A 13,812-nucleotide genomic window follows, 5' to 3' on the forward strand; every position below is an offset into this window, starting at 1 on the left:
TACAGTATTCAGTATTCCTCACACCTATTAACATTTTTCTAAACCAGGAGGTTAGTTTCCTATCTGACAGGTTAAAAAACCGAATCAACTTTCCAATCCCTTTGTACTCTAGGTAATCATTAAAGTTTATACTCCAGCAGTTCGTTTAATCTCAAGATTCCTGTTTCCCAAAAGTCTACCCTTTTACAATTTTGTTATCATTTAAAAATAGAAAAATATTTGCCATAAAGGATACCACTCCATCGAAGTCATCACCACACCAGTGCAGAAGTTGTTTTAACCTAGTTTTGTACTTGCCGCCAGACTGGCTTTCACCAATAAGTGAAGAGTAAGTAGCAAAAATAACACCCTTTTTCACACTCCCATTATGTTTGGAAGAAATTTTTCCATATTTAAACTAAAAAAGAAAAGAAAAGAATTTAGTTAATTAGCCTACCTTTCTCTCTGAAACATTTATCCCAACTAAACATTCACAAGCAGGAACTCTTGTTAGGCCCATGACAGGCTTCAGAAAACAAAAGTACAAGGAGACACGAATTTCTTTGTATAGATGTACATAACACAAACACACAACTTTATAGTACAAAAATCCAGTTTTTGGTAGAGCACAGTGGCTCACGCCTGTAATCCCAACACTTTGGGAGGTCAAGGTGGGTGGATCGCTTGAGCTCAGGAGTTCAAGACCAGCCTGGCTAATATAGTGAAACCCCATCTCTGCAAAAAATAAAAAATTAGCCAGGCATCATGGAGCATGTCTGTAGTCCCAGCTACACCAGAAGCTGAGGTGGGAGAATTGCTTGAGCCTAGGAGACAGAGGTTGCAGTGAGCGGAGATTGCGCCACTGCACTTCATTCTGGGAGACAGAGCTGAGATCTTTAAAAAAAAAAAAAAAAATCCAGTTTTCAAAGTCTTAAAAACTTTATTACCATGAAAAAACATTAAAAACCAAACTCCCCTATAAGAAAAAAAAGTCACAACTTACATTTATTGTGCACTTACTATATGCAAAACACCGTGATTAATTTCTGATACATAAGAATTATGAGTAGTTGTTAATGCGCCCTTCTAATACTACTCTGAAATAAAAAAAAAAAATTCTAGATGCCAGTTACATCCTTTTAGTTCTGAACTATACACAGTCATTCAAGACACAGTATTTTACAGCCACAAATCCACCCAGTAAAACCCACTGGGCAACAAGTGGGTTTAGGGCAATACTAAATTCAACTTAGGACTCACATGGGAAGTAGAGGTGCAGTTACTTATTTTCAAAGGGCTACTAGAGAGGCCCTTCCAGGAACCCTATCAGTCTATTTTAACCTTATAACACCAACAACTGGTGTATGCAGAGTAAGTCAGTAAAGATTTGCTAACTGAACCTCAACATTCTAAAACACACTGGTATACGTTGTCTTTCACCTTACAGAACTGTTTTCACATAAGCAGAGGTATGGGTAACTCAAGTCCATTAGCTGTAAAAATACTGAAACTGGTCTGCCCAAGCCATAACTATCTATATCACGTGGGATTTGGTGACCTATAGTGCAAGGTATCCCAACTGTCTACACTGCACCCTTATGACATATAAACTATAGAAGACAGACACAAGAACACTGAAAATTGAGAGAATCGACTGGTGTGCACTGTACACTTAGAGCACATCTCAATTCCGACTGGTCATTTACACTGCTCAATAGCCACATGTGATGAGTGGCTACGGCGTCAGCGTTTAGCACACAGGAATCCACAAACCAACAATAGTGGCTAGCACTCACTATGCTTTTTGTGGAGTAACATCAAAGTTTTCAAAAAAGTTTCCCCTTATATAGATAGCTATTATTATTCTTATCTCACAGATGAGTCAATATTTATTGAATGACCAACTGAATAAAAAGATTTCATACCTTATTTAATGAATGAACCAAAATGTTTTTTGCTCCAATATCCCTTAAATCTCTTTCAGCATCATACTTTAAGTCATTTGAAACACTAAACCTGCCAAAATATTAAAAAGCACAAATTAAATACAAATTATATTATTCTGGAATTCAGGAATTTTTTTTTTTTTTTTTTTTTGAGATGGAGTCTCGCTGTCGCCCAGACTGGAGTGCAGTGGCCGGATCTCAGCTCACTGCAAGCTCCGCCTCCCGGGTTTACGCCATTCTCCTGCCTCAGCCTCCGGAGCAGCTGGGACTACAGGCGCCCGCCACCTCGCCCGGCTAGTTTTTTCTATTTAGTAGAGACGGGGTTTCACCGTGTTAGCCAGGACGGTCTCGATCTCCTGACCTCGTGATCCGCCCATCTTGGCCTCCCAAAGTGCTGGGACTACAGGCTTGAGCAACCGCGCCCGGCCGGAATTCAGGAATAAAGCCAGGTCGTGACACTTCAAAAATAAAACGAAAAATACACTTACTCATTGAAACCAATCCCACTGAGTGCAGTGGCTCACAACTGTAATCCCAGCACTTTGGGAGCCTGAGGCAGGAGGACTGCTTGAGCCCAGGAGTTCAAGACCAGCCTGGGCAACTACAACAAGAACCCGTATCTACAAAAAATTAGCCAAGCATGGTAGTAGTGTACGCCTGTAGTCCCAGCTACTCAGGAGGCTGAGGCAGGAGAATTGCTTGAGCCCCAGAGGTGAGGCTGCAGTGAGCCAGAAATGTGCCACAGCACTCCAGCCTGGGTGACAAAGACTCTGTCTTGAGGGGAAGGGGGATCCCATCCCCACATGCTAAAGTAATTATTCACTAACAAAAGCTTCCACAGCCAGTTTTTTTTTTTCTTTTTGAGATGGTGTCTCACTCTGTCACCCAGGCTGGAGTGCAGTGGCGCAATCTCGGCTCACTGCAAACTTTGCCTCCCAGATTCACGCCATTCTCCTGCCTCAGCCTCCCGAGGAGCTGGGACTACAGGCACCAACCATGACGCCTGGCTAATTTTTTTTATTTTTAGTAGAGATGGAGTTTCACTGTTGTTAGCCAGGATGGTCTCGATCTCCTGACCTCGTGATTAGCCGCGCCCAGCCCAGAGCCAGTTTTTAAACACTTACCACAATGCTCGTTTTCTACTCAACAAATAATTTTCATAGATGATTCCTGCTATCGTCCTTCCTTTTCCTACACCAGCACCATCACCTATTAAGAAGCCAGCACGATCTCCATTAGGTAGGAAAGTTTCATGTTGCTGAAAAACAAAAAGCTGATAATTAATATAATCCTTCAGATATTTTGGTGATCAATCTTTCATACACTGTTTTTAGGAATAGAAGTATATTGATGTTATCTGTTTTTTGTTTTGTATACATTTTTTGTGACTTTGTTTTTACATAAATTTCATACAGTTTTGGATTTTTTTTTTTTTTTTTGAGACAGAGTCTTCCTCTGTCGCCCAGGCTGGAGTGCAGTGGCACAATCTCGGCTCACTGCAAGCTCCACCTCCCAGGTTCATGCCATTCTCCTGCCTCAGTCTCTGAGTAGCTGGGGCTACAGGCGCCTGCCACCACACCTGGCTAAATTTTTTGTATTTTTAGTAGAGACGGGGTTTCACCACGTCAGCCAGGATGGTCTCGATCTCCTGACCTCGTGATCCGCCTGCCTCAGCTTCCCAAAGTGCTGAGCCACCACGCCCAGCCAAATTTCAAAGTTTTGGCTTTTAATGTGGATACTTTCTTTTCTCTTTTCTTTTTCTGAGATGAAGTCTCACTCTGTCACCAGGCTGAAGTGCAGTGGCACAATCTTGGCTCACTGCAACCTCTGACTCCCTACTGAAGCTATTTTCCTGCCTCAGCCTCCCGAGTATCTGGGATGACAGGCAGGCGCCACCACATCCAGCTAACTTTTTGTATTTTTAGTAGGTGGGTTTCACTGTGTTGACCAAGATGGTCTCGATCTCCTGACCTCATGATGCACACGCCTTGGCCTCCCAAAGTGCTGTGATTACAGGCGTGAGCCACCGCACTCAGCTTAATGTGGATACTTTCTACATATTTACTGTATATTATTTCCTGATACTCTCCCATGCATCAGGTAACTAAAGTTAACCAACTGGTGAGCCCGCCTACTCCCCTCATCAACACTTGCAGAATCAAATAGAAAGACTTTTTTTTTTTTGGAGACAGAATTTCGCTCTTGTTGCCCAGGCTGGAGTGCAATGGCACAATTTTGGCTCACCGCAACCTCCGCCTCCTGAGTTCAAGCGATTCTCCTGCCTCACCCTCCCAAGTAGCTGAGATTACAGGTGTGTGCCACCATGCATGGCTAGTTTTGTATTTTAAGTAGAGACGGGGTTTCACCACATTGGCCAGGCTGTTCTCAAACTCCCGACCCGCCCGCCTCAGCCTTCCAAAGTGCTGGGATTATAGGCGTGAGCCACCACACCCAGCCAGTGGTTTCTTTTTGTTTTTTGTTTTTTTTTTTTTGAGACAGTCTTGGCTCACTGCAACCTCCACATCCTGGATTTAAGCGACTCTCCTTAGGTTCCTGAGTAGGTGGGACTACAGGTGTGCACCACTATGCCTGGCTAATTTTTGTATTTTTGGTAGAGACAGGGTTTCACCACGTTGGCCAGGCTGGTCTCAAATTCCTGACCTCAGGATGACCCAACTGACTCGGCCTCCCAAACTGCTGGGACTGGGCTGGGCACGGTGGCTCACGCCTGTAATCCCAGCACTTTGGGAGGCTGACGTGGGTGGATCATGAGGTCAGGAAATCGACACCATCTTGGCTAACATGGTGAAACCCCAACTCCACTAAAAGTAGAAAAAATTAGCCAGGTGTGGTGGCGGGCACCTCTAGCCCCAGCTACTCAGGAGGATGAGGAAGGAGAATGGCCTGAACCTGGGGAGGTGGAGGCTCCAGTGAGCCTAGATTGCACCACTGCACTCCAGCCTGGGTGACAAAGCGAGACTCCATCTCAATATAAGTTTTGTATCACACAAAATCTGGAGGATAAATGGCTATTTTGGTCATTACTTATTTTACAGATACAGAATATGACTGAAATCACTTTAAGACAACCGTTTAACTCTACCTCACATCATTTTAAAAGCCCACACAACACCCCACAGTCCAATAATATCACAGTTTATGCAATCACCCCCCAACAATGTGGATGCTCAAATCTTTTCCAGTTGGGGGGACCAAAGGTACAACAAATATCATTCTGCGTATGTTCTTATCTACAGTTCTAGGGAACACACTCCTAGGAATGGGTATATATATACACACACACACACACATAATTTTTTTTTTTTTTTTTTTGAGACAGGGTCTTGTTCCCATCACCCAGGCTGGAGTGACAAGATCACAGCTTATTACAGCCTCAACTTCCCTGGCTGAGGTAATTCCCCTACCTCAGCCTCCCGAGAAACTGGGACTATAGGCGCATGCCACTACATTCAGCTAATTTTTTGTATTTTTAGTAGACATGATGTTTCACCATGTTACCCAGACTGGTCCTGAACTCCTGGGCTCAAGCACCCAGCTCAGCCTCCCAAAGTGCTGGGATTGCAGAAATGAGCCACTGCGCCCAGTCGATATACTTTTTTTTTTTTTTTTTTTTTGAGATGGAGTCTCGCTCTGTTGCCCAGGCTGGAGTGCTGTGGCGCCATCTCGGCTCACTGCAAGCTCCACCTCCCAGGTTCAAGCCATTCTCCTGCCTCAGCCTCCGAGTAGCTGGGAATACAGGCACCCGCCACCACGTCCTGCTAATTTTTTTGTATTTTTAGTAGAGACGGGGTTTCACTGTGTTAGCCAGGATGGTCTCGATCTCCTAACCTTGTGATCCGCCCGTCTCGGCCTCACAAAGTGCTGGGATTACAGGCGTAAGCCACCATGCCCGGCCCATATTTTTAATTTTAATAGATACTCTCAGTAAATTCCAAGAAAGTTATAACATTTGCCATTTCCACTGGAAATGCACTACCTGTATCTCTTCTACACTTCTAAATTTAATTTTCCAACACATTAAACTTTAATAAAAATCACATTTACAAGGTTTTCATACAAGGAAAAGTTACCTTTAGATTGAAACAACTATGTTATATGGAATAGGATAAAATAATTATTGTAATAATTATGAAATATTATTGCTTACCTGGGCTGCATATGTAATTGCCTCAAGCTGCAATGCTGATAACCAGCCATTATCAATGGTTTCCTCAGAAATGGATGTTTTGTACCAAACATCAGGAGGAGTAACACTGGATAAAGAGCTGGTTTCCACTACAGCATCTGGATGACGCAGGCCAATTTTTACTAAACAAAAATGTAAAAACAAAATATTTTAATTATTTTAAGTAATAACATTTCTAGTTTCATTATAAGATATTTTAATGTTTTTCTTATGACAAAGAAAATAATTAAAAAGTATTCACTCTGGGCTTCTATAAAAAGTCACTGATGATAAAAGTAGTATCTATATTTGATTAAAATAATTTATCAACTACATATGGTTAAAATAGAGACATGGGCCAGGTGGGTGGCTCATGCCTGTAATCCCAGCACTTTGGGAGGCCGAGGGATCACTTGAGGTCAAGCATTCAAGACCAGCGTGGCCAACATAGCAAAACCCTGTCTCTACTAAAAATACAAAAATTAGCTGGGCATGTTGGCACACGCCTGTAATTCTAGCTACTCAGGAGGCTGAGGAATGAGAATTGCTTGAACCCAGGAGACGGAGGTTGCAATGAGCCAAGACTGCGCCACTGCACTCCAGCCTGAGTGGAGTGAGCCTCTGTCTCAAAAAATAAATAAATAAACTTAAATAATAAATAAAATAAAAGAGATTTGCTGATAAAAAAGATCTTAAAAAACACTAACTTGGTTCATACCAACCAGGTTCTCTAGTAGTAACAGAACATCATGCCAGATTAAGGAGTTCAGTTACTTCAATCCTTCACTCAGTAAAACAAAAGTTTGCAATATAATTATACTTTGAGGCTAGGCATGAAGGCTCATGCTTATAATCTCAGCACTTTGGGAGGCCAAAGCAGGAGTATCATTTGAGGCCAAGAGTTTAAGACCAGCCTCCCCAACATAGTGAGACCTTTATCTCTACAATTAAAATCCAAAAATTAGCTGGGCATGGTGGTGGGACTTGTGGTCTGAGCTACTCAGGAGGCTGAGGTGGGAGGACTGCTTGAGCCTTGAGGGCTGAGGCTGCAGTGAGCTAAGATTGCGCCACTGCCTGGCTGGGTGTGGTGGCTCACGCCTGTAATCCCAGCACTTTGGGAGGCCAAGGTGGGCGGATCTCCTGAGGTCAGGCATTCGAGACCAGCCTGGCCAACACGGTGAAACCCCATCTCTACTAAAAATAGAAAATCAGCCAGGTATGGTGGTGCATGCCTGTAATCCTAGCTACTCAGGAGACTGAGCCACGAGAATTGCTTGAATCCAGGAGGGATCCTGGGAGGCGGGGGTTGCAGTGAGGCGAGAGCATGCCACTGCACTCCAGACTGAGTAAAGAACCAGACCCCGTCTTAAAAATAATAATATATTTTACTTTGAAACGTATTTGAAAGACAAACTTGGCTATAAAATTAAACAACCAAGTCCCCAAAATGTACAATATGAATACATTAAAATAATGATCAGGGAACTTTTTCTGTAAAGGGTCTAAGAATGATTTTGCCATTTTAGGCCATCCTGTCTCTTGTACAACTACTTAACATTGCTGTTGTAGTGTCAACGCAGCCATAGATAATATGTAAACCAATAAACATGCCTATGTTATAATAAAACTTTATTTACTATAAAAGAGGGAGTGGTCCAGATTGAGTTTGCTGCCTTCTGGTTTAAAGGGCCATAAACTCTTTCAATCCTTTTGCAAAATGATTATTGGAATAAAAAAAACAGAAGTTCAGATAGGACCCCTAAAATTCATTATAGGTGACCAGAAAAGGATGGAATTTTGGATTCTATGAGTAGTTCATAAAAAGAGAATTGTAGATCAATTCAAATGGTATTATTAGTGGCTTTTTATAGAAACCAAGACTACACGAAAGACAAATTCTAGACACAGATTTGTTTCCTGTAACAACGAAAAAGTGAAAATTTTATGCAAATACTAAAAACCTAATTTTCAACTTCATACAGTAGCTGCTAAAAAAAAGAATCATGGTTATACAAAAGGGAGAAACAAAGTTAATTAAAAACTATGGAATTCAAATAGCACAATTATTTTTATAATTTCAATGTTTTAACAATTTTAGACAAGTTGTATTAAATATGTATCTTAGCTTTATATATCTTTACAATTACCTTTGATTTTTATAATCACTACTCCTACGAACAAAATTAACTTAAAATCCAAGCTTCTTTAGTTTTGGTTTTAAAAGACTCTGACCTAAAGATTCTAAATTTATATGGAAAAAAACAAAACAAAACAAAAAGCAGCAAAGAAACCACAGTAAAACTTTGATGTAAGTAACTGACAAATCCCAAAGACATACATTTTATTGGCATGTATTCTGCATAGGTTTCTGCATGACCCATTTCTTCTTCATCTTCTTCCTCTGGTTCATCATCTTCTTTTACAACAGGAACCTTCTGTAATACAGAAAGAGTACAATTAATCCCAAATCCAGGGACCAGACGCCAAGCCAACACACAGAAAAACTCTTGTAGGAACACCTACGATTTTCCATCATGGAAACACAACGCGCCACCTTAATACTCTCCTAAAATCTGGGCCACACTTCGTGGCTTTCCTGCTTCTCCAATAATGAGCACAGACAACGAGGACCTACTCTGTCTCTTACCCACAAATGGGTCACCACAAGACTCCATGTCCTTCCGGCCACCATCATGTCAAGCTACTTTCCCCTTCAATACTGCCTACCATCCCTCCTTGATGTCCAGAACTCTCTCTGCACTCAGACTTCACCTTCATTCTAGTTCCAGGAGAAAGAGCAAGCAGTGTGCCTGGCTTTTCCTAGTGCAGAACTGGAGTGAACCCTAGCAAAGGTGGATGGGCCCCAAAGGACCCTGCTTCACCGCAAGCAGGACCTCTCAGTCTCACATCCCACCTTCTTCTCAGTTCACTTCTATTTGTCTGCTTTCTCGCATATCCTAAAACCAAAACCCCAGAAGACTGGAGTTTATTTTAAAGGCTCTTATGAAGAACAGAAAAATTTACCTCAGACTTCTGTGTCTCCACAGGTGCAATCATGATCATATATAAGATGGCCATATAGGGCCGGGCGCGGTGGCTCAAGCCTGTAATCCCAGCACTTTGGGAGGCCGAAACAGGTGGATCACGAGATCAGGAGATAGAGACCATCCTGGCTAACATGGTGAAACCCCGTCTCTACTAAAAAAATACAAAAAACTAGCCGGGCGAGGTGGTGGGCGCCTGTAATCCCAGCTACTCGGGAGGCTGAGGCAGGAGAATGGCGTGAACCCGGGAGGCGGAGCTTGCAGTGAGCTGAGATCCGGTCACTGCACTCCAGCCTGGGCGACAGAGTGAGACTCCGTCTCAAAAAAAAAAAAAAAAAAAAAAAAAGATGGCCATATAATTTATTCTCCAAACCCTGGCACATTTGAGTTGGGGAGCTACTGAGGATTACACTGAGAAAACAGAAGGAAACCCAGACTGTCCTCGGCAAACCAAGTGAATGGTCACCACTGTTATGCTTCCCGATTCTTCCTCTACAGGATCTTAAAGGAATAAAGGAAGATCCGGAACAAGCCACTTTTCATTACCAGTACAATCCTTAGGCAATTGTTTATCAGCGTGCACTTGTCCAGGGAAGAATATAAAGAAACTGTTGGGAAACTCAGTATGCCAAGGGAAGAGGAGAACAAAAACCTACAGGTTAAGACAAATTAAGGCAAGATCAAGGCAGCATTAAAAGTTAAGGACGGCCGGGCACAGTGGCTCACGCCTGTAATCCCAGCACTTTGGGAGGCTGAGACGGGCGGATCACGAGGTCAGGAGATCGAGACCATCCTGGCTAACACAGTGAAACCCTGTCTCTACCGAAAATACAAAAAATTAGCCGGGCGTGGTGGTGCGTGCCTGTAGTCCCAGTTACTCGGAGGCTGAGGCAGGAGAATGGTGTGAACCCAGGAAGCGGAGCTTGCAGTGAGCCAAGATGGTGCCACTGCACTCCAGCCTGGGCGACAAAGCGAGACTCCGTCTCAAAAAAAAAAAAAAAAGTTAAGGACAGGCTCTTTTTCCATTTACCTCAGAATCTAGAGCAGAATATGGGTTGCAAATAGATAATAAATGTGAAATGGAAAAGAGGTGAGACATAACCATCCAATCAACATTAACCCATGGAGTCTTTAGATAAAATCTAAGAACTTGGAATGTTCTCAGAAATTATGCTAAAATAAAAATTTCAGAAATTTGAGGCAAAATAGGACTGGCCAAAGGAATAGATATGAATCTCAATTCTGCTGTTATTTAACTGTGTAGTCTGTTTTTAATTTAGGCAAATTACCTAAATTCTGGGTCCTCTCCACCCCATCTAACCCTGTTCTCGCTTATAAAATAGAAATGTATTCTACGCTAAGATAAACAGCCTCCATTCTCCCTCCATCCTTTATTCTTCTACCTAGAGTTTTTAAAAATCATCATAAAATTGATGATAATTGAATAACTGAAGGATAAGTTGGTAATACTGAAGGACCACTATATCCAGGGAACAAACAAGTAACACCTTGAAGCCAGGTGCATGTGAGATGGCAACTGACATCAAATTCAGGTCAAACAGATAACTCGGGTAAGGGAGACCATGGTACCTGGGAAATCTTTGCCCGGGCGAGGTGGCTTACGCCTGTAATCCCAGCACTTGGGCGGCAGGGGCTGGCGGATCACCTGAGGTCAGGAGTTCAAGACCAGCCTGGCCAACATGGCAAAACCCCATCTCTACTAAAACATACAGGCCAGGCGGTGCCTCACGCCTGAAATCCCAGCACTTTAGGAGGCCGAGGCGGGTGAATCATGAGGTCAGGAGTTTAAGACCAGCCTGGCCAAGATGGTGACACCCCGTCTCTACTAAAAAATCCAAAAAAAAAAAACAAATTGCAGGGTGTAGTGGCAGGCGCCTGTAATCCCAACTACTTGGGAGGCTGAGGCAGAGAACTGCTTGAACCCGGGAAGGGGAGGATGCAGCGAGACAAGACTGCACCAATGCACTCCAGCCTGTGTGAGACTCCATCTAAAAATAAATAAATAAATAAAATAAAAAATACAAAAATCATCTGGGTATGGCAGGGAAGAAGTAGGGGGGACCGTCTGTAATTCCACCTGCTCAGGAGGCTGAGGCAGGACAATCACTTGAACCTGGGAGGCAGAGGTTGCAGTGAGCTGAGATCATGCCACTGCCCTCCAGCCTGGGTGACACAGCAAGACACCATCTTAAAACACACACACACACATATTTCTCAACTACTTTGGTTCATGCGCTATCAGACTGCAGTCTCTCTGAGATGTTACTTAACTGCTAGGCCAATAAAAACTTATAGCATGGCCGGGCGCAGTGGCTCAAGCCTGTAATCCCAGCACTTTGGGAGGCCGAGACGGGCGGATCACGAGGTCAGGAGATCGAGACCATCCTGGCTAACACGGTGAAACCCCGTCTCTACTAAACAATAGAAAAAACTAGCCGGGCGAGGTGGTGGGCGCCTCTAGTCCCAGCTACTCGGGAGGCTGAGGCAGGAGAATGGCGTAAACCCGGGAGGCGGAGCTTGCAGTGAGCTGAGATCCGGCCACTGCACTCCAGCCCGGGCGACAGAGCGAGACTCCGTCTCAAAAAAATAAAATAAAATAAAAATAAAAAATAAAAAATCTGCAAGTTTTAACCACCCTGGTTAGTATCTATATTATTCCAGCAAGGTTTAAGTGCAGCCATTAGTTTCTATGCCTGTATAGCTTCTCCCCAACCCAAAAACAGCTTTCTGAGGGTTGTTCCATATAGAACACTTTTAGTTGAGTACTCTCTTACTAAACAAAAATAAAGACACAATTATTTGAAACTCACCATAGTTGGGGAAAAGCTCCTCATTTTCATGTCGTTTATCCACATTCTAGCTCCTTCTTTATTAGAAGATTCTTTCTTTACTGTACCATTGCTTACATCAGCTGAGGAGGAAAAAATCAATTTACATTTATAAGAAAATTCCGACCTTATTTCCCCATTATTTAAAAATCCAGAAGTTTAAGGCCGGTGCAGTGGCTCACGCCTGTAATCCCAGCACTTTGGGACACTGAGGCGTGTGGATAACAAGATCAAGAGTTCAAGACCAGCTTGGCCAAGATGGTGAAACCCACTCTCTACTAAAAAATACAGAAACAAGCTGGGTGTGGTGGGGGGTGCCTGTAGTCCTAGCTACTCAGGAGGCTGAGGTAGGAGAACGGTGTGAACCCAGGAGGCAGAGCTTGCAGTGAGCTGAGACAGCGCCACTAGACTCCAGCCTAGGCGACAAAGCGAAACCCTGTCTCAAAAAAAAAAAAAAAAAAAAAGGGCCAGGAGAAGTGGCTCACGCCTGTAATCCCAGCACTTTGGGAGGCCGAGGTGGTGGATCACCTAAGGTTAGGAGTTCAAGACCAGCCTGACCAAAATGGAGAAACCCCATCTCTACTAAAAATACAAAATTAGCTAGGCATGGTGGCACATGCTCATAATCCCAGCTACTCGGGAGGCTGAGGCAGACAACTACTTGAACCCGGGAGGCGGAGGTTGCAGTGGGCAGATTGCGCCACTGTACTCCAGTCTGGGCAACAAGAGCAAAACTGTGTCTCAAAAAAATTAATAAATAAATAAATATTAAAAAATAAAAATACAAAAAACAATTAGCCGGGCGTGGTGGCAGGCGCCTGTAGTCCCAGCTACTCGGGAGGCTGAGGCAGGAGAATGGCGTGAAATCATGAGGCGGAGCCTGCACTGAGCCGAGATCACGCCACTCCAGGCACTCCAGCCTGGACGATAGAGCAAGACTCCGTCTCAAAAAAAGAAAGAAAAGAAAACCAAAAAAACCCCAAACCTGGGGTTATCACCCAAAAGGAATCAATTTCATGTGATCTGGTGGTACTTGCTAATTTTCAAGGCAAAATAATTATTTCTAGAAGAAGAAAAATCTATTTTGGAACTCCTTACTTCCTCCTGCTCCCAGAGTAAAGATCCAAACAATGAACTTCCTTCTTCTATACCACTGGTTTTCAAACTCTTTTAAATATAGCAATAAAATCTCAGAATCCACTTATCAATCATCAGAGCTGCTTGACTGAATAGGGGTGGGGATATCCAGTCCAGAACCCCTGGAACCACCCTTCAGCCTCCAAGGATCCCTGAAGTCCTCACAGTACCTGGAATTCTTGAGATAGAGGTGTGGAAATCACTGCCTTTAGGGAAGAGAGTGCTAACACCAGGAGGACTGATCAGCATTTCATCTATTCTAGCAAAAGATGAAGAACATTTGGGAGGACTATCACTTGGACTCTAAAACGAGTACAACTAATTCAGGCATTCACAGGACAGGTGCAGTGGCTCACGCCTGTAATCCCAGAACTTTGGGAGGCCAAGGTGGGCTGATCACTTGAGGTCAGGAGTTCAAGACCAGCATGGCCAACGTGGTGGAACCCCGTCTCTACTAAAAATAGCCAGGCTTGGTGGCTCATGCCTGTAATCCCAGCTATTCGGGAGGCTGAAGCAGGAGAAACACTTTTTTTTTTTTTTTGAGACGGAGTCTTGCTCTGTCGCCCAGGCTGGAGTGCAGTGGCCGGATCTCAGCTCACTGCAAGCTCCGCCTCCCGGGTTTACGCCATTCTCCTGCCTCAGCCTCCCGAGTAGCTGGGACTACAGGTGCC

The 13,812-nt window shown here is 43.6% G+C and overlaps 1 protein-coding gene across 3 annotated transcripts in view; it reads right to left on the minus strand.

Moving 5' to 3' along the window:
* SBNO1 (strawberry notch homolog 1) overlaps window positions 1–13,812 on the minus strand; it is a 73,824-nt gene that overhangs the window by 36,726 nt on the left and 23,286 nt on the right. For all 3 annotated transcript variants that reach the window (XM_023205861.2, XM_023205863.2, XM_023205871.2), the window contains 6 exons: window positions 11,987–12,087; window positions 8,450–8,546; window positions 6,094–6,254; window positions 3,050–3,183; window positions 1,905–1,995; window positions 236–397 (listed from right to left, as the gene is read on the minus strand). In XM_023205861.2, coding sequence (XP_023061629.1) covers window positions 236–397; window positions 1,905–1,995; window positions 3,050–3,183; window positions 6,094–6,254; window positions 8,450–8,546; window positions 11,987–12,087 — 746 coding nt within the window. The remainder of the gene's footprint in view (window positions 1–235; window positions 398–1,904; window positions 1,996–3,049; window positions 3,184–6,093; window positions 6,255–8,449; window positions 8,547–11,986; window positions 12,088–13,812) is intronic.

This window comes from Piliocolobus tephrosceles, chromosome 10 (assembly GCF_002776525.5).
Source record: "Piliocolobus tephrosceles isolate RC106 chromosome 10, ASM277652v3, whole genome shotgun sequence".
In the NCBI taxonomy this organism is placed as follows: Eukaryota; Metazoa; Chordata; class Mammalia; order Primates; family Cercopithecidae; genus Piliocolobus; species Piliocolobus tephrosceles.